Below are 20946 nucleotides of genomic sequence, written 5' to 3' on the forward strand. Positions count from 1 at the left end.
ATTTATTTATTTTATTTTATTTACCTCCAGTTACGCACTGGTCCTATTTATTTATTTATTTTATTTTATTTACCTCCAGTTACGCACTGGTCCTATTTATTTATTTTATTTTATTTACCTCCAGTTACGCACTGGTCCTATTTATTTATTTTATTTTTATCTCCAGTTATGCACTGGTCCTGTTTATTTATTTCAATTAATATATCTCAAGTTATGCACTGGTCCCGTTTAATTTATATTTTTATATTTAATTATAATGTTCTAATCCTTATCTAATTATTTACTTAAAGTTCTTGCTTTGATTCTTATTTTATCATTATTTTATAATTAAAAATAAAAATAAACGTGAAGTGAAAGTAAATATTATTTTATTTAGTGAGCTTGGATAGAAGAAAATTGCATATCCATTTTATCGTTGTTTTATATTCTTAGTATATTGTTTATACAATGACATGAATTGATAGTCATCACATTTAATGACCTTTGAAAATATCCAAGAGTATGTCAGTTAAGTAAGAGTTAAGTCTGGTTTCAATAAGTTGAGATTAAACCAGTGTCAAAGTGTTTGTATTTGGGAAGTCACAGTTTGGTACACTGCGGGATGAAAGGCAGGGACCATGGTGGGGTCTAAGGAAGTTTTACCAAGTAGGTGAATATCTGGATAGTTCAGAATGGCGCACTGGACTAGGATATTCATAGGCCAAACTTGGGACTATCCGATACCTGCTCGGCATCGCCAAGGTTAGGTAGTGAGTATATATCTCTTTTGTGAGCCGATGAATGGCTAATATTCTCGAGAAAGAAATAATTATGATTGTACCAATGTTTTATGAGAAATACTCAACTACCTAATCACTTCCCAAAGCAACTTTTGATGTTCAGATTGGATCATCAGAAGTGGAATATGGATCCATATGTCTGGTAAAACAAGATCAAGTTTGGTGGTTATAGGTCCAAATCTAGGCCCCCGGTGTCTGCATTGTTTGTTGAGTTTATTAAGATTGATATTTAAGGCTTATAAAGACCTCACTCCTTTCATATTTTTCTTTCATATGTACCTGTCGCATGAGCAGAAAAGGAACCTGTTCAGTGAGAGTTGTTCGGGGTATTATTGGTGGATCTTCTGAAGATTGACTCATGGATAATTTCTATTAATATGTTTAGGAGATATTAAAAATATGGATAATCTTCTATTCTAATGTAGAACTCTTAATATTTTACAAATATATATTTTTGTAATATTTCGTGAACAATTATAAAGATGTAAAATATATATATGAATATGAAGTTATGTTCTCTCAAGGATAATCTTATGGAAAAAAAAAATTAATTCCACATCTTTTTATCAAATAATAATTTATTTAGTATAGTAGTCGGGGCGTCACATTTAGTGGTATCAGAGCAGTTCCTTCTGTCAAGACCTTGGGTATGGTGTCTTCCATGTTTGTAGTCTCTACTAGTAAGTAGAGGTGCAAGTTGTTTGTTCTTACATTTTTCTTGTAAAAGAGAAAGGCAAGATAAGTAGATTAATAAAAGTAAGTAATAACAACAATTAATACTTGTAGTAAGGATAAGTTTTAACAATAGTTAAAAAAAAAGTAGAAGAAGAAATCTAAAGAAAACTAAGGAAATTGTTCATTCTTTCAGGAAAAGATGGATAACGGACCAAACATTACCAATGAGTTGTTGGAAAGAATGACAATTGTCCTGGAAAATATGAGCCAAAAACAAAATGTTGAACCCATGGAAAATCAAGGATTAGAAACCTTTCGCAGGAATAATCCACAAAAATTTAAAGGGGGATTTAATCCTGAAGGTGCTCAATCATGGATAGCAGAAATTGAGAAAATTTTCATCGCAATGACGTGTGCAGATGCAAATAGAGTCACATTTGCTACATTTATGCTCGTTGAAGAAGCTGAAAACTGGTGGAGATTTACAAAACAACAATTGGAGGATGAAGGGAGAGAAATTAATTGGGAAGTCTTTAAACAAAAGTTTCTAGAAAAATATTTTCCAGAGGATCTTCGGAGGAGGAAAGAAGTTGAATTCCTTAATCTTCGTCAAGGAATCATGTCTGTAGGAGAATATGCAGCAAAGTTTGACGAGTTGTCAAAGTTTTGTCCTTACTTTCATGATAGAGTTGATGAACGTTCCCGTTGTTCTAAGTTTGAAAGTGGACTGAGACCTGATATTAAACAAGCAGTTGGTTATTTAGAGATTTCTTCCTTTCCCACTCTTGTAAACCGTTGTAGGATTTTTTAGGATGATACTAAGGCAAGACAAACTCAATGGAGGCAAGGAGGGCCTTTGAGGCACAAAAGAAATGATTTTAATAATAAGAAACCCTACCAACGTCCATCTCATACTTCGTGGAATTCTTCAGGACAAAGACATTCCTCTGCTGCCAATAATTCAGGCGCAACCCACCCTATCAAATGTTTCCACTGTGGAGGACCTCATCTGTCAAGAAACTGCGCCACAAGGACTGTAACTTGCTTCAATTGTGGGAAATTGGGTCATTATCGTAATGAATGCAAAGAGTTAATTAAGGAGCAAGGAAGTGGGGGAAGCAGCAACAGAGGAAATAATCAACTTGGAAGACCAAAGACAACCGGGAGAGTCTTCACGATGAATGGTACTGAAGCTGTTCAATCTGAAGATCTAATCCAAGGTAAATGCATCATAAATGGTCACCTCGTTAATGTACTATATGATTCAGGTGCTACTCATTCTTTCATATCACATGAATGTGTCAAACATTTAAAGTTACCTGTCTCTTTATTACCATATGATTTAACTGTGTCTACTCCTACCAATGTTCCAGTCACGACTTCACTTGCATGTACAAATTGCAATATTTCTATAGGGAATAGAAAATTTTCTGTAAATCTTATATGTCTACCCTTGTCTCATTTGGATATTGTTCTTGGAATGGACTGGTTATCTTCCAACCATGTTCTCCTAAACTGTCACGATAAGACTTTAATTTTTGAATCACACATAGGTGAAGTTTTTGACTCAAAGGAATTAAAAGAGAGTACTACCAATCACAATGAAATCCCAAAAGGATCTCAAGTATACATGATCTTAACTTCTTTAAAAGTCAAGGAAATTCCAGACATTAATAAGTTTCCTGTTGTTTGTGAGTATCTTGATGTTTTCCCTGAGGATGTTCCTGGGTTACCTCCACAAAGAGAAATAGAATTCACTATAGACTTGGTACCAGGATCAAGACCTGTGTCTATAGCCCCTTATAGGATGTCACCTCTAGAGTTAACAGAGTTGAAAAAACAAATAGAAGAATTGTTGGATAAACAATTCATCAGACCTAGTGTTTCTCCCTGGGGTGCACCAGTATTGTTAGTCAAGAAAAAGGATGGCACTATGAGGTTGTGTGTGGATTATCGTCAGCTTAACAAAATCACCATTAAGAACAAATACCCTCTACCAAGGATTGATGATTTGATGGATCAATTGAGAGGTGCTGTGGTATATTCCAAAATTGACTTAAAATCTGGTTATCATCAGATTCGAGTCAAAGCGGAAGATATTCAAAAGATAGCTTTTAGGACAAGATACGGTCATTATGAGTACTTGGTAATGCCTTTTGGTGTGACCAATGCTCCTGCCATTTTTATGGATTATATGAACCATATTTTTCATGAATTTTTGGATAAATTTGTGGTTGTTTTCATTGACGACATTTTAATTTATTCCAAAAATCATGAAGAACATGAGAGACATTTGAGGATTGTGTTACAAATTCTAAGAGAAAGACAATTGTATGGAAAATGGTCAAAGTGTGAATTCTGGTTGAGAGAAGTTCAATTTTTGGGTCATGTGATATGTAACATCCCTAGGGAATATTACTTAAAAATAAATAATTTCATTAAATAATCATCTCGATAAAATCCCAACGCGGGAGAATTTTATTTCATTAAGTTAGCGCGCCAAAACTCATAACTAATTCATAATTCATTACAAGTTTCCAAAATTTGCATTTAAAACATAAATTACAATTTAGTAAAACCCTAGCACTACTACCATGCTAGCCCTCACTCCGCCATCTGAGCATCCTCAGCACCACCTGTATCAACATCTGCTCCCGTGTAACGAATTACACGATCATCGCCACACACAAACAGAAAGGGTGAGCTGAGAAAATAAAATAATAAGCATATAATCACAGGATAGATCATTTACCCATCTTAATCATTATCTATAAATCTTGGCCAAGACCCTAACCCCAAGACTTAACAGTCTTCAAATCATACATTTTGTTAGCCTTGGACTCGGGAATCTGATGCTCACACGAACCTGCCCGCTCGTGGTCCTGCTTCTACGAACCTCCCCGCTCGTAGTCCTGCTCTACGGACCTACCCGCCCGTAGTCCAACACATGTGATCCACCAGCCCCCGTACCTCCCCGCACGTGGCATCTCTCAACGTGAGCACGGAACATACGAACCTCCCCGCTCGTATCCCCACGTGAGAGTAACTTGATATGAACCTCCCCGCTCATATCATCACATGTTACACCATCCATGAACCTACCCGCTCATGGCACAGCATCTCTCGATCCAAGCAAAGCATCATTGTCAATTAAAACAACACACACAACTCGTGACCTGGTGCACGGCCGCCTGGCGCACCAGCCAACACCGCCTGGCGAAACAGGCCCAGACCGCCTGGCGGTACCTGCCCACCGCCAGGCGCCAGCGCTCTTCCAGACCCCACTGTTTTCTCGTCACCGCCTGGCGGAGCACACCGTGCCGCCAGGCGCCTCTCAGTGCAGACCCTCCCACGCTAGGGCTATCGCCTAGCGGCTATCAGTAGACCGCCAGGCGCCATACCAGAACAACATTTTCTGGTTTATGACACTCCAGTTAATCCAGTTTACTATTTTAAATCCCTTCCATAGATCGCATAAGAACCCCAATCTCAACCCTCACATAAGCAAGCCTACAAATATCATATGTAAACAAATACATGTACCTATAACTCCCATTCCAAACTCCCTATCATACCTACAATGCACCATTCTCTTTCAACATTACAATATAAGCTCTCTTGTCTCCTGATAGAAATCCCTTAGAATATTTCCCATACCACATTCTCTAGTCAAATTGATTTATCACAGTACCACACTCCCTGCTCAGTTAATTCATAATTCATTCTACACAATTCATAGGTATTACCTCAAATCTTGATTCATTTATCTCTTATTCCAGTTGCGACCCCAACAAGTGTGTTTATTCAACTCTGAGTCTGGTCACTAAAATTCTTATTCTTACTATTCCCACTACACTCCTTCCAATCTTACAGATCATGCTCATGCCTTCACACTTAATCCCATTTCCTTAATCCTATACTACTGGCTATTTATCTCTTACAACTTCATCAATAATTGTTTAAAACATGACTCATCCCAGTTCTACTCACTCCCCCCCCCCCTCTTCTCTTTTTTTTTAAGCACGCAACAGACGTACCTGCACCCATCGTCGCCTGGCGGCATGCAGCGCGCCGCCGGGCGGTACACCAGTGTTCTGCAGAATCACCAAAATCCTCCATTCATATCACGTACTCAGTCCGTTTTTCCCATTTCCCTCCCGACCAATTTCAGTCACCATGAGACAACCATACCTGCATTACATACTAACTTTCTACTCTCAATTTGTTTCATAAAAGCGACCCTATTTTCACCCTCCTGTGCAACCCTAAATCATTTCACACATGATCATCCCTTGACCCTTACCATCCCGCAATTTGATAATCCAATTTGATCCAAAAAGATGTCCAATAGGGCCCATTCACACCAATCACAGAAAACACATACGTACTTACACTAATAGCAACAAACATCAACAAGGACCGCGAACAGAGTCGCGCCACCTGGCAGGAATTCATCGTCGCCAGGCGATTCAAACCAAAAAAAGAACAAAACTCATCACTGATGTGCCACCTGGCGGTAGGGATTGACCCGCCAGGCGGTTTCTGGGAAAAACCCAGAAACTTCGATAAAACAGTGCGCAACTGACAAATTACATGCAATTTCGATCATGGGGCACAATGTAATTGATATAATTAAAAGAAAACACACAGAGCAACTCCCCTTACCTGAATTCCTTGCTAAATTCGAGTAGATGTGCTTATCCTCTCACCAAACCTCCCTAGCCCTTGCTTTCCACTTCAACCTTTGCGTTTTTCAGCCCCAATACCTTACTTTATCAGTCCTAATTCTCAGAAAAAGCTCTGCTTATGTGTACCACGAACCCTAATTGCTATTTCCTCTCTTTTAACCCTTGCTCCCACTATCTCTCTCCCTTAATTGCTCATTTAGTGGTTTATACGAATTTTTAATTAAAAATGATACAAAGATTAACCAGTTTGCTTAATTAACCCTCTGTTTTCCAGCCCTTAAGTTGCCTCCCTCTTGGCTGCTAGGTTTCTAACCCTTCCACATTCATGCACAAGAAAATTTGGCAAAAAGAAAAGTAAGTTAGTTCTCAACAAGGTTTGAACCCACACTCATGCACATACCAAACCAAGGCCAAACCACTCAACCAACACATGTTTCATGCTAAATCCTACAATTTTAAGAGTTTAACATGATCCATACGAGTTCAATATATAATCACACAAAAACACATAATTTAAATAACATCCAAGTGGCACACATAGGACTCGAACCCAAGTCCTCACACACAATAAAGTACTCTCAACCACTTGAGCTAGTACTTTTCCACATCATAGCTCCTCGCATTTATTGCTTTAAATATTCTCATTATCCGTCCTAACTAAAAAATAAATTAAATAACTATTTAATTTTCCCGGATCTTACATGATATCACAAAATGGCATTGCAGTTGACCCCTCAAAGGTTCAAGCGGTATTGCTTTGGGAACAACCAAAGAATATCACAAAAATACGTAGTTTCTTAGGATTAGCAGGCTACTATAGAAAATTCATTGAAGGATTTTCTAAATTAGCATTGCCTTTGACTAAGTTAACACGTAAGGGACAACCTTTCGAATGGAATGAAGCATGTGAGTTTAGTTTTCAAGAGTTGAAGAAAAAATTAACATCTGCACCTGTTTTAATCCTTCCTGACCCTACAAAAAATTTTGAGGTATATTGTGATGCATGTGGACAAGGATTAGGATGTGTGTTGATGCAAGAAAGAAAAGTTGCAGCTTATGCTTCACGACAACTCAAGCAACATGAGCTTAATTATCCTACACATGATTTGGAATTAGCTGCAGTGGTGTTTGCACTGAAAACATGGAGACATTACTTGTATGGAGCAAGGTTTGAAGTTTTTAGTGACCATAAAAGTTTGAAGTACCTTTTTGATCAGAAAGAACTAAACATGAGACAACGTAGATGGATGGAATTCCTTAAGGATTATGACTTTGAGCTGCAATATCACCCTGGGAAAGCAAATGTTGTTGTTGATGCTTTGAGTCGAAAGTCTATACATGCATCCATGATGATGGTGAAGGAATTGGATTTGATAGAATCATTCAGAGACTTGAACTTAGCTGTAAAACTTAGACCCAATAGCATATGCTTAGGAATGTTAAAAATATCAAGTGAATTCTTAGAAGAAATAAAGAGAGCTCAAGAAAGAGATCAATTTTTGCAAGAAAAATTGATAGCAAAAGTTGAAGGAAAGGAATCTGAATTCCACAAAGATTCAAATGGAATCATCAAGTTTAGAGATAGAATTTGCATACCTGCAAAAGAAGAGTTGAGAAAGTTGATAATGGAGGAAGCTCATAAGAGTAGCTTAAGTATTCATCCGGGTGCTACAAAGATGTATCAAGACTTGAAGAAAATGTTTTGGTGGTCTGGGATGAAGAAAGAAGTGGTAGAGTTTGTTGCACGTTGTCTAGTGTGTCAGAAAACAAAAGTTGAACATAGAAAGCCTTATGGGGAACTACAATCCTTAGATGTATTGGAATGGAAATGGGAAAGCATATCCATGGATTTTGTGACAGGTTTACCAAAGACTGTGTCAGGTCATGATGCAATTTGGGTCATTGTGGATAGGTTAACAAAATCTGCTCACTTTTTACCTATTAACATTAGATTTTCCTTAGAAAAGTTAGCTCATTTGTACATAAAAGAAATTATCAAGCTGCATGGAGTACCTTCTAGTATAATTTCTGATAGAGACCCTCGTTTCACATCTAGATTTTGGGATAGCTTACAAAAAGCCTTGGGAACAAAAGTTAGGCTTAGTTCAGCTTATCACCCTCAAACTGATGGACAATCAGAAAGGACTATCCAATCTTTAGAGGACTTGTTGAGAGCCTGTGTTTTAGAACAAACTGAAAGTTGGGAGAAATTTCTACCACTTATAGAGTTCACTTATAACAACAGTTTCCACTCAAGCATAGGAATGGCTCCATATGAGGCTCTATATGGGAGAAGGTGTAGAACCCCGTTGTGTTGGTATGAGAATGGAAATTCCTTAGTTTTGGGTCCAGAGGTAATTCAACAAGCAACTGAGAAGATTAAAATGATCAGGGAAAAGATGAAAACTTCTCAAGATAGGCAGAAAAGTTACTATGATAAACGAAGGAAACCCCTTGAGTTTGAAGAAGGAGATCATGTTTTCTTGAAAGTTACACCTGTAACTGGGGTTGGTAGAGCTATCAAATCTAGGAAACTTACACCCAAATTCATAGGTCCTTATCAAATCCTTAAAAGAATTGGTTCTGTCGCATACCAAATTGCTTTACCTCCAAACCTTTCAAAACTTCATAATGTTTTTCATGTGTCTCAACTTCGTAAATATATTCATGACCCTTTTCATGTGATAGAACCTGATATAGTACAAATACGAGAAAACCTTACTTATGATGTGCTTCTTGTAAGGATTGGAGATCGAAGGATTAAACAACTTCGAGGAAAGGACATACCTTTGGTAAAGGTATTGTGGAGTCAACAAGATGAAAGTGATGCAACTTGGGAATTAGAAAGCAATATGAGAGAGATGTATCCCCATCTTTTTGCAACCACGTGAATTTCGGGGACGAAATTCCTAAAAGGAGGGGAGAAATGTAACATCCTTTTTTTTAATAAACTGTATTATTTATTTAAATAAAGCAATTAGAAAATCTTATGTTTTTACTAATGTTTCATATATTATTATAATGTAGTTTAAACAATAAAAAATATATTTTATCATGTTTTTACTTATTGAAAATAACAACAAGAAAAAAAAAACAAAACTAATAAAAAATATATATATTTAAAAAAATATATTAGGTAAAAATATATTAATTAAAATATTATTAAATAGGTGTGTGTATTAAAAAAAAAACTTCAAAAGAGATAAGTAGATAAGGAGAAAAAAAAAAGAAGAAGAAGAAGATAAGAAGAACATGAGAAAAGATAAGAAAGAAGAAAAAAAAGGATAAGAAGAGATAAACATTATCTCTTAATTAATGACACTAATGATGACTTTAGCACATGCATGGTGGCTTGGCTTATATATATATACACATATGAAATGAAGTTACGGGAAAGTGAAAGAGAAAGGAGAAAGAAGGAGAAAGAAAAAGAGAAAGAGAAAGGAAGGAGAGAGAGAAAGAAGAGAGAGAAAGAGAAAGAAGAAAGAGAAAGAGAAAGAGAAAGAGAAAGTAGAGAGGGAAAGAGAAAAATAGGGTAAGAAAGTTTAGAGCAAAGATTCAAAGAGATCCTAGTCCTCTTCAAATATTATTGTGCCCTTCAATCAATAAGGTAAGGGGGAGTGAGGTTAAGCTCTTATATATTAATCTTAATAAGCTCATGGGTTTTATATTAATCTTTTATTTATTTTGACTCATATATTATTCTATTTACTTTCATTTAACTTATTTTCATTTATTATCCTCTTATATTTATTTTATTTAATCTCCAATTATATACTAATCCTGTTTATTTATTTATTTTATTTAATCTCCAAATATGTATTGATCCTATTTATTTATTTTATTTAATCTTTAGTAATGCACTGGTCCTATTTATTTATTTTATTTTATTTACCTCCAGTTACGCACTGGTCCTATTTATTTATTTTATTTTATTTACCTCCAGTTACGCACTGGTCCTATTTATTTATTTATTTTATTTTATTTACCTCCAGTTACGCACTGGTCCTATTTATTTATTTTATTTTATTTACCTCCAGTTACGCACTGGTCCTATTTATTTATTTTATTTTTATCTCCAGTTATGCACTGGTCCTGTTTATTTATTTCAATTAATATATCTCAAGTTATGCACTGGTCCCGTTTAATTTATATTTTTATATTTAATTATAATGTTCTAATCCTTATCTAATTATTTACTTAAAGTTCTTGCTTTGATTCTTATTTTATCATTATTTTATAATTAAAAATAAAAATAAACGTGAAGTGAAAGTAAATATTATTTTATTTAGTGAGCTTGGATAGAAGAAAATTGCATATCCATTTTATCGTTGTTTTATATTCTTAGTATATTGTTTATACAATGACATGAATTGATAGTCATCACATTTAATGACCTTTGAAAATATCCAAGAGTATGTCAGTTAAGTAAGAGTTAAGTCTGGTTTCAATAAGTTGAGATTAAACCAGTGTCAAAGTGTTTGTATTTGGGAAGTCACAGTTTGGTACACTGCGGGATGAAAGGCAGGGACCATGGTGGGGTCTAAGGAAGTTTTACCAAGTAGGTGAATATCTGGATAGTTCAGAATGGCGCACTGGACTAGGATATTCATAGGCCAAACTTGGGACTATCCGATACCTGCTCGGCATCGCCAAGGTTAGGTAGTGAGTATATATCTCTTTTGTGAGCCGATGAATGGCTAATATTCTCGAGAAAGAAATAATTATGATTGTACCAATGTTTTATGAGAAATACTCAACTACCTAATCACTTCCCAAAGCAACTTTTGATGTTCAGATTGGATCATCAGAAGTGGAATATGGATCCATATGTCTGGTAAAACAAGATCAAGTTTGGTGGTTATAGGTCCAAATCTAGGCCCCCGGTGTCTGCATTGTTTGTTGAGTTTATTAAGATTGATATTTAAGGCTTATAAAGACCTCACTCCTTTCATATTTTTCTTTCATATGTACCTGTCGCATGAGCAGAAAAGGAACCTGTTCAGTGAGAGTTGTTCGGGGTATTATTGGTGGATCTTCTGAAGATTGACTCATGGATAATTTCTATTAATATGTTTAGGAGATATTAAAAATATGGATAATCTTCTATTCTAATGTAGAACTCTTAATATTTTACAAATATATATTTTTGTAATATTTCGTGAACAATTATAAAGATGTAAAATATATATATGAATATGAAGTTATGTTCTCTCAAGGATAATCTTATGGAAAAAAAAAATTAATTCCACATCTTTTTATCAAATAATAATTTATTTAGTATAGTAGTCGGGGCGTCACATTTAGTGGTATCAGAGCAGTTCCTTCTGTCAAGACCTTGGGTATGGTGTCTTCCATGTTTGTAGTCTCTACTAGTAAGTAGAGGTGCAAGTTGTTTGTTCTTACATTTTTCTTGTAAAAGAGAAAGGCAAGATAAGTAGATTAATAAAAGTAAGTAATAACAACAATTAATACTTGTAGTAAGGATAAGTTTTAACAATAGTTAAAAAAAAAGTAGAAGAAGAAATCTAAAGAAAACTAAGGAAATTGTTCATTCTTTCAGGAAAAGATGGATAACGGACCAAACATTACCAATGAGTTGTTGGAAAGAATGACAATTGTCCTGGAAAATATGAGCCAAAAACAAAATGTTGAACCCATGGAAAATCAAGGATTAGAAACCTTTCGCAGGAATAATCCACAAAAATTTAAAGGGGGATTTAATCCTGAAGGTGCTCAATCATGGATAGCAGAAATTGAGAAAATTTTCATCGCAATGACGTGTGCAGATGCAAATAGAGTCACATTTGCTACATTTATGCTCGTTGAAGAAGCTGAAAACTGGTGGAGATTTACAAAACAACAATTGGAGGATGAAGGGAGAGAAATTAATTGGGAAGTCTTTAAACAAAAGTTTCTAGAAAAATATTTTCCAGAGGATCTTCGGAGGAGGAAAGAAGTTGAATTCCTTAATCTTCGTCAAGGAATCATGTCTGTAGGAGAATATGCAGCAAAGTTTGACGAGTTGTCAAAGTTTTGTCCTTACTTTCATGATAGAGTTGATGAACGTTCCCGTTGTTCTAAGTTTGAAAGTGGACTGAGACCTGATATTAAACAAGCAGTTGGTTATTTAGAGATTTCTTCCTTTCCCACTCTTGTAAACCGTTGTAGGATTTTTTAGGATGATACTAAGGCAAGACAAACTCAATGGAGGCAAGGAGGGCCTTTGAGGCACAAAAGAAATGATTTTAATAATAAGAAACCCTACCAACGTCCATCTCATACTTCGTGGAATTCTTCAGGACAAAGACATTCCTCTGCTGCCAATAATTCAGGCGCAACCCACCCTATCAAATGTTTCCACTGTGGAGGACCTCATCTGTCAAGAAACTGCGCCACAAGGACTGTAACTTGCTTCAATTGTGGGAAATTGGGTCATTATCGTAATGAATGCAAAGAGTTAATTAAGGAGCAAGGAAGTGGGGGAAGCAGCAACAGAGGAAATAATCAACTTGGAAGACCAAAGACAACCGGGAGAGTCTTCACGATGAATGGTACTGAAGCTGTTCAATCTGAAGATCTAATCCAAGGTAAATGCATCATAAATGGTCACCTCGTTAATGTACTATATGATTCAGGTGCTACTCATTCTTTCATATCACATGAATGTGTCAAACATTTAAAGTTACCTGTCTCTTTATTACCATATGATTTAACTGTGTCTACTCCTACCAATGTTCCAGTCACGACTTCACTTGCATGTACAAATTGCAATATTTCTATAGGGAATAGAAAATTTTCTGTAAATCTTATATGTCTACCCTTGTCTCATTTGGATATTGTTCTTGGAATGGACTGGTTATCTTCCAACCATGTTCTCCTAAACTGTCACGATAAGACTTTAATTTTTGAATCACACATAGGTGAAGTTTTTGACTCAAAGGAATTAAAAGAGAGTACTACCAATCACAATGAAATCCCAAAAGGATCTCAAGTATACATGATCTTAACTTCTTTAAAAGTCAAGGAAATTCCAGACATTAATAAGTTTCCTGTTGTTTGTGAGTATCTTGATGTTTTCCCTGAGGATGTTCCTGGGTTACCTCCACAAAGAGAAATAGAATTCACTATAGACTTGGTACCAGGATCAAGACCTGTGTCTATAGCCCCTTATAGGATGTCACCTCTAGAGTTAACAGAGTTGAAAAAACAAATAGAAGAATTGTTGGATAAACAATTCATCAGACCTAGTGTTTCTCCCTGGGGTGCACCAGTATTGTTAGTCAAGAAAAAGGATGGCACTATGAGGTTGTGTGTGGATTATCGTCAGCTTAACAAAATCACCATTAAGAACAAATACCCTCTACCAAGGATTGATGATTTGATGGATCAATTGAGAGGTGCTGTGGTATATTCCAAAATTGACTTAAAATCTGGTTATCATCAGATTCGAGTCAAAGCGGAAGATATTCAAAAGATAGCTTTTAGGACAAGATACGGTCATTATGAGTACTTGGTAATGCCTTTTGGTGTGACCAATGCTCCTGCCATTTTTATGGATTATATGAACCATATTTTTCATGAATTTTTGGATAAATTTGTGGTTGTTTTCATTGACGACATTTTAATTTATTCCAAAAATCATGAAGAACATGAGAGACATTTGAGGATTGTGTTACAAATTCTAAGAGAAAGACAATTGTATGGAAAATGGTCAAAGTGTGAATTCTGGTTGAGAGAAGTTCAATTTTTGGGTCATGTGATATGTAACATCCCTAGGGAATATTACTTAAAAATAAATAATTTCATTAAATAATCATCTCGATAAAATCCCAACGCGGGAGAATTTTATTTCATTAAGTTAGCGCGCCAAAACTCATAACTAATTCATAATTCATTACAAGTTTCCAAAATTTGCATTTAAAACATAAATTACAATTTAGTAAAACCCTAGCACTACTACCATGCTAGCCCTCACTCCGCCATCTGAGCATCCTCAGCACCACCTGTATCAACATCTGCTCCCGTGTAACGAATTACACGATCATCGCCACACACAAACAGAAAGGGTGAGCTGAGAAAATAAAATAATAAGCATATAATCACAGGATGGATCATTTACCCATCTTAATCATTATCTATAAATCTTGGCCAAGACCCTAACCCCAAGACTTAACAGTCTTCAAATCATACATTTTGTTAGCCTTGGACTCGGGAATCTGATGCTCACACGAACCTGCCCGCTCGTGGTCCTGCTTCTACGAACCTCCCCGCTCGTAGTCCTGCTCTACGGACCTACCCACCCGTAGTCCAACACATGTGATCCACCAGCCCCCGTACCTCCCCGCACGTGGCATCTCTCAACGTGAGCACGGAACATACGAACCTCCCCGCTCGTATCCCCACGTGAGAGTAACTTGATATGAACCTCCCCGCTCATATCATCACATGTTACACCATCCATGAACCTACCCGCTCATGGCACAGCATCTCTCGATCCAAGCAAAGCATCATTGTCAATTAAAACAACACACACAACTCGTGACCTGGTGCACGGCCGCCTGGCGCACCAGCCAACACCGCCTGGCGAAACAGGCCCAGACCGCCTGGCGGTACCTGCCCACCGCCAGGCGCCAGCGCTCTTCCAGACCCCACTGTTTTCTCGTCACCGCCTGGCGGAGCACACCGTGCCGCCAGGCGCCTCTCAGTGCAGACCCTCCCACGCTAGGGCTATCGCCTGGCGGCTATCAGTAGACCGCCAGGCGCCATACCAGAACAACATTTTCTGGTTTATGACACTCCAGTTAATCCAGTTTACTATTTTAAATCCCTTCCATAGATCGCATAAGAACCCCAATCTCAACCCTCACATAAGCAAGCCTACAAATATCATATGTAAACAAATACATGTACCTATAACTCCCATTCCAAACTCCCTATCATACCTACAATGCACCACTCTCTTTCAACATTACAATATAAGCTCTCTTGTCTCCTGATAGAAATCCCTTAGAATATTTCCCATACCACATTCTCTAGTCAAATTGATTTATCACAGTACCACACTCCCTGCTCAGTTAATTCATAATTCATTCTACACAATTCATAGGTATTACCTCAAATCTTGATTCATTTATCTCTTATTCCAGTTGCGACCCCAACAAGTGTGTTTATTCAACTCTGAGTCTGGTCACTAAAATTCTTATTCTTACTATTCCCACTACACTCCTTCCAATCTTACAGATCATGCTCATGCCTTCACACTTAATCCCATTTCCTTAATCCTATACTACTGGCTATTTATCTCTTACAACTTCATCAATAATTGTTTAAAACATGACTCATCCCAGTTCTACTCACTTCCCCCCCCCCCTCTTCTCTTTTTTTTTAAGCACGCAACAGACGTACCTGCACCCATCGTCGCCTGGCGGCATGCAGCGCGCCGCCGGGCGGTACACCAGTGTTCTGCAGAATCACCAAAATCCTCCATTCATATCACGTACTCAGTCCGTTTTTCCCATTTCCCTCCCGACCAATTTCAGTCACCATGAGACAACCATACCTGCATTACATACTAACTTTCTACTCTCAATTTGTTTCATAAAAGCGACCCTATTTTCACCCTCCTGTGCAACCCTAAATCATTTCACACATGATCATCCCTTGACCCTTACCATCCCGCAATTTGATAATCCAATTTGATCCAAAAAGATGTCCAATAGGGCCCATTCACACCAATCACAGAAAACACATACGTACTTACACTAATAGCAACAAACATCAACAAGGACCGCGAACAGAGTCGCGCCGCCTGGCAGGAATTCATCGCCGCCAGGCGATTCAAACCAAAAAAAGAACAAAACTCATCACTGATGTGCCACCTGGCGGTAGGGATTGACCCGCCAGGCGGTTTCTGGGAAAAACCCAGAAACTTCGATAAAACAGTGCGCAACTGACAAATTACATGCAATTTCGATCATGGGGCACAATGTAATTGATATAATTAAAAGAAAACACACAGAGCAACTCCCCTTACCTGAATTCCTTGCTAAATTCGAGTAGATGTGCTTATCCTCTCACCAAACCTCCCTAGCCCTTGCTTTCCACTTCAACCTTTGCGTTTTTCAGCCCCAATACCTTACTTTATCAGTCCTAATTCTCAGAAAAAGCTCTGCTTATGTGTACCACGAACCCTAATTGCTATTTCCTCTCTTTTAACCCTTGCTCCCACTATCTCTCTCCCTTAATTGCTCATTTAGTGGTTTATACGAATTTTTAATTAAAAATGATACAAAGATTAACCAGTTTGCTTAATTAACCCTCTGTTTTCCAGCCCTTAAGTTGCCTCCCTCTTGGCTGCTAGGTTTCTAACCCTTCCACATTCATGCACAAGAAAATTTGGCAAAAAGAAAAGTAAGTTAGTTCTCAACAAGGTTTGAACCCACACTCATGCACATACCAAACCAAGGCCAAACCACTCAACCAACACATGTTTCATGCTAAATCCTACAATTTTAAGAGTTTAACATGATCCATACGAGTTCAATATATAATCACACAAAAACACATAATTTAAATAACATCCAAGTGGCACACATAGGACTCGAACCCAAGTCCTCACACACAATAAAGTACTCTCAACCACTTGAGCTAGTACTTTTCCACATCATAGCTCCTCGCATTTATTGCTTTAAATATTCTCATTATCCGTCCTAACTAAAAAATAAATTAAATAACTATTTAATTTTCCCGGATCTTACATGATATCACAAAATGGCATTGCAGTTGACCCCTCAAAGGTTCAAGCGGTATTGCTTTGGGAACAACCAAAGAATATCACAAAAATACGTAGTTTCTTAGGATTAGCAGGCTACTATAGAAAATTCATTGAAGGATTTTCTAAATTAGCATTGCCTTTGACTAAGTTAACACGTAAGGGACAACCTTTCGAATGGAATGAAGCATGTGAGTTTAGTTTTCAAGAGTTGAAGAAAAAATTAACATCTGCACCTGTTTTAATCCTTCCTGACCCTACAAAAAATTTTGAGGTATATTGTGATGCATGTGGACAAGGATTAGGATGTGTGTTGATGCAAGAAAGAAAAGTTGCAGCTTATGCTTCACGACAACTCAAGCAACATGAGCTTAATTATCCTACACATGATTTGGAATTAGCTGCAGTGGTGTTTGCACTGAAAACATGGAGACATTACTTGTATGGAGCAAGGTTTGAAGTTTTTAGTGACCATAAAAGTTTGAAGTACCTTTTTGATCAGAAAGAACTAAACATGAGACAACGTAGATGGATGGAATTCCTTAAGGATTATGACTTTGAGCTGCAATATCACCCTGGGAAAGCAAATGTTGTTGTTGATGCTTTGAGTCGAAAGTCTATACATGCATCCATGATGATGGTGAAGGAATTGGATTTGATAGAATCATTCAGAGACTTGAACTTAGCTGTAAAACTTAGACCCAATAGCATATGCTTAGGAATGTTAAAAATATCAAGTGAATTCTTAGAAGAAATAAAGAGAGCTCAAGAAAGAGATCAATTTTTGCAAGAAAAATTGATAGCAAAAGTTGAAGGAAAGGAATCTGAATTCCACAAAGATTCAAATGGAATCATCAAGTTTAGAGATAGAATTTGCATACCTGCAAAAGAAGAGTTGAGAAAGTTGATAATGGAGGAAGCTCATAAGAGTAGCTTAAGTATTCATCCGGGTGCTACAAAGATGTATCAAGACTTGAAGAAAATGTTTTGGTGGTCTGGGATGAAGAAAGAAGTGGTAGAGTTTGTTGCACGTTGTCTAGTGTGTCAGAAAACAAAAGTTGAACATAGAAAGCCTTATGGGGAACTACAATCCTTAGATGTATTGGAATGGAAATGGGAAAGCATATCCATGGATTTTGTGACAGGTTTACCAAAGACTGTGTCAGGTCATGATGCAATTTGGGTCATTGTGGATAGGTTAACAAAATCTGCTCACTTTTTACCTATTAACATTAGATTTTCCTTAGAAAAGTTAGCTCATTTGTACATAAAAGAAATTATCAAGCTGCATGGAGTACCTTCTAGTATAATTTCTGATAGAGACCCTCGTTTCACATCTAGATTTTGGGATAGCTTACAAAAAGCCTTGGGAACAAAAGTTAGGCTTAGTTCAGCTTATCACCCTCAAACTGATGGACAATCAGAAAGGACTATCCAATCTTTAGAGGACTTGTTGAGAGCCTGTGTTTTAGAACAAACTGAAAGTTGGGAGAAATTTCTACCACTTATAGAGTTCACTTATAACAACAGTTTCCACTCAAGCATAGGAATGGCTCCATATGAGGCTCTATATGGGAGAAGGTGTAGAACCCCGTTGTGTTGGTATGAGAATGGAAATTCCTTAGTTTTGGGTCCAGAGGTAATTCAACAAGCAACTGAGAAGATTAAAATGATCAGGGAAAAGATGAAAACTTCTCAAGATAGGCAGAAAAGTTACTATGATAAACGAAGGAAACCCCTTGAGTTTGAAGAAGGAGATCATGTTTTCTTGAAAGTTACACCTGTAACTGGGGTTGGTAGAGCTATCAAATCTAGGAAACTTACACCCAAATTCATAGGTCCTTATCAAATCCTTAAAAGAATTGGTTCTGTCGCATACCAAATTGCTTTACCTCCAAACCTTTCAAAACTTCATAATGTTTTTCATGTGTCTCAACTTCGTAAATATATTCATGACCCTTTTCATGTGATAGAACCTGATATAGTACAAATACGAGAAAACCTTACTTATGATGTGCTTCTTGTAAGGATTGGAGATCGAAGGATTAAACAACTTCGAGGAAAGGACATACCTTTGGTAAAGGTATTGTGGAGTCAACAAGATGAAAGTGATGCAACTTGGGAATTAGAAAGCAATATGAGAGAGATGTATCCCCATCTTTTTGCAACCACGTGAATTTCGGGGACGAAATTCCTAAAAGGAGGGGAGAAATGTAACATCCTTTTTTTTAATAAACTGTATTATTTATTTAAATAAAGCAATTAGAAAATCTTATGTTTTTACTAATGTTTCATATATTATTATAATGTAGTTTAAACAATAAAAAATATATTTTATCATGTTTTTACTTATTGAAAATAACAACAAGAAAAAAAAAACAAAACTAATAAAAAATATATATATTTAAAAAAATATATTAGGTAAAAATATATTAATTAAAATATTATTAAATAGGTGTGTGTATTAAAAAAAAAACTTCAAAAGAGATAAGTAGATAAGGAGAAAAAAAAAGAAGAAGAAGAAGATAAGAAGAACATGAGAAAAGATAAGAAAGAAGAAAAAAAAGGATAAGAAGAGATAAACATTATCTCTTAATTAATGACACTAATGATGACTTTAGCACATGCATGGTGGCTTGGCTTATATATATATACACATATGAAATGAAGTTACGGGAAAGTGAAAGAGAAAGGAGAAAGAAGGAGAAAGAAAAAGAGAAAGAGAAAGGAAGGAGAGAGAGAAAGAAGAGAGAGAAAGAGAAAGAAGAAAGAGAAAGAGAAAGAGAAAGTAGAGAGGGAAAGAGAAAAATAGGGTAAGAAAGTTTAGAGCAAAGATTCAAAGAGATCCTAGTCCTCTTCAAATATTATTGTGCCCTTCAATCAATAAGGTAAGGGGGAGTGAGGTTAAGCTCTTATATATTAATCTTAATAAGCTCATGGGTTTTATATTAATCTTTTATTTATTTTGACTCATATATTATTCTATTTACTTTCATTTAACTTATTTTCATTTATTATCCTCTTATATTTATTTTATTTAATCTCCAATTATATACTAATCCTGTTTATTTATTTATTTTATTTAATCTCCAAATATGTATTGATCCTATTTATTTATTTTATTTAATCTTTAGTAATGCACTGGTCCTATTTATTTATTTTATTTTATTTACCTCCAGTTACGCACTGGTCCTATTTATTTATTTTATTTTATTTACCTCCAGTTACGCACTGGTCCTATTTATTTATTTTATTTTATTTACCTCCAGTTACGCACTGGTCCTATTTATTTATTTTATTTTTATCTCCAGTTATGCACTAGTCCTGTTTATTTATTTCAATTAATATATCTCAAGTTATGCACTGGTCCCGTTTAATTTATATTTTTATATTTAATTATAATGTTCTAATCCTTATCTAATTATTTACTTAAAGTTCTTGCTTTGATTCTTATTTTATCATTATTTTATAATTAAAAATAAAAATAAACGTGAAGTGAAAGTAAATATTATTTTATTTAGTGAGCTTGGATAGAAGAAAATTGCATATCCATTTTATCGTTGTTTTATATTCTTAGTATATTGTTTATACAATGACATGAATTGATAGTCATCACATTTAATGACCTTTGAAAATATCCAAGAGTATGTCAGTTAAGTAAGAGTTAAGTCTGGTTTCAATAAGTTGAGATTAAACCAGTGTCAAAGTGTTTGTATTTGGGAAGTCACAGTTTGGTACACTGCGGGATGAAAGGCAGGGACCATGGTGGGGTCTAAGGAAGTTTTACCAAGTAGGTGAATATCTGGATAGTTCAGAATGGCGCACTGGACTAGGATATTCATAGGCCAAACTTGGGACTATCCGATACCTGCTCGGCATCGCCAAGGTTAGGTAGTGAGTATATATCTCTTTTGTGAGCCGATGAATGGCTAATATTCTCGAGAAAGAAATAATTATGATTGTACCAATGTTTTATGAGAAATACTCAACTACCTAATCACTTCCCAAAGCAACTTTTGATGTTCAGATT

At 36.1% G+C, this 20946-nt stretch overlaps 2 protein-coding genes and 2 pseudogenes across 2 annotated transcripts; all 4 read left to right on the forward strand.

The window, feature by feature from the left end:
• The first annotated feature begins 1653 nt into the window (after window positions 1-1653).
• Window positions 1654-8302, forward strand: LOC146888556 (uncharacterized). The gene is made up of 5 exons (XM_085675315.1): window positions 1654-2209; window positions 2387-3409; window positions 6869-7594; window positions 7661-8023; window positions 8199-8302. Exons 1-5 carry the CDS (start codon window positions 1654-1656, stop codon window positions 8300-8302), a joined length of 2772 nt encoding a protein of 923 aa, XP_085531441.1.
• Window positions 8214-9418, forward strand: LOC146888557 (uncharacterized; annotated as a pseudogene).
• Window positions 9419-11711: 2293 nt separating this feature from the next.
• On the forward strand, window positions 11712-18118 carry LOC146888558 (uncharacterized). Its single transcript, XM_085675323.1, has 4 exons — window positions 11712-12267; window positions 12445-13467; window positions 16928-17604; window positions 18062-18118. Exons 1-4 carry the CDS (start codon window positions 11712-11714, stop codon window positions 18116-18118), a joined length of 2313 nt encoding a protein of 770 aa, XP_085531449.1.
• Window positions 18119-18272: 154 nt separating this feature from the next.
• LOC114181237 (uncharacterized) lies at window positions 18273-19476 on the forward strand (annotated as a pseudogene).
• Window positions 19477-20946: the final 1470 nt, after the last annotated feature.

Source organism: Vigna unguiculata, chromosome 1 (assembly GCF_037176805.1).
Source record: "Vigna unguiculata cultivar grain cowpea cultivar isolate G323 ecotype 2 chromosome 1, ASM3717680v1, whole genome shotgun sequence".
Lineage (NCBI taxonomy): Eukaryota > Viridiplantae > Streptophyta > Magnoliopsida > Fabales > Fabaceae > Vigna > Vigna unguiculata.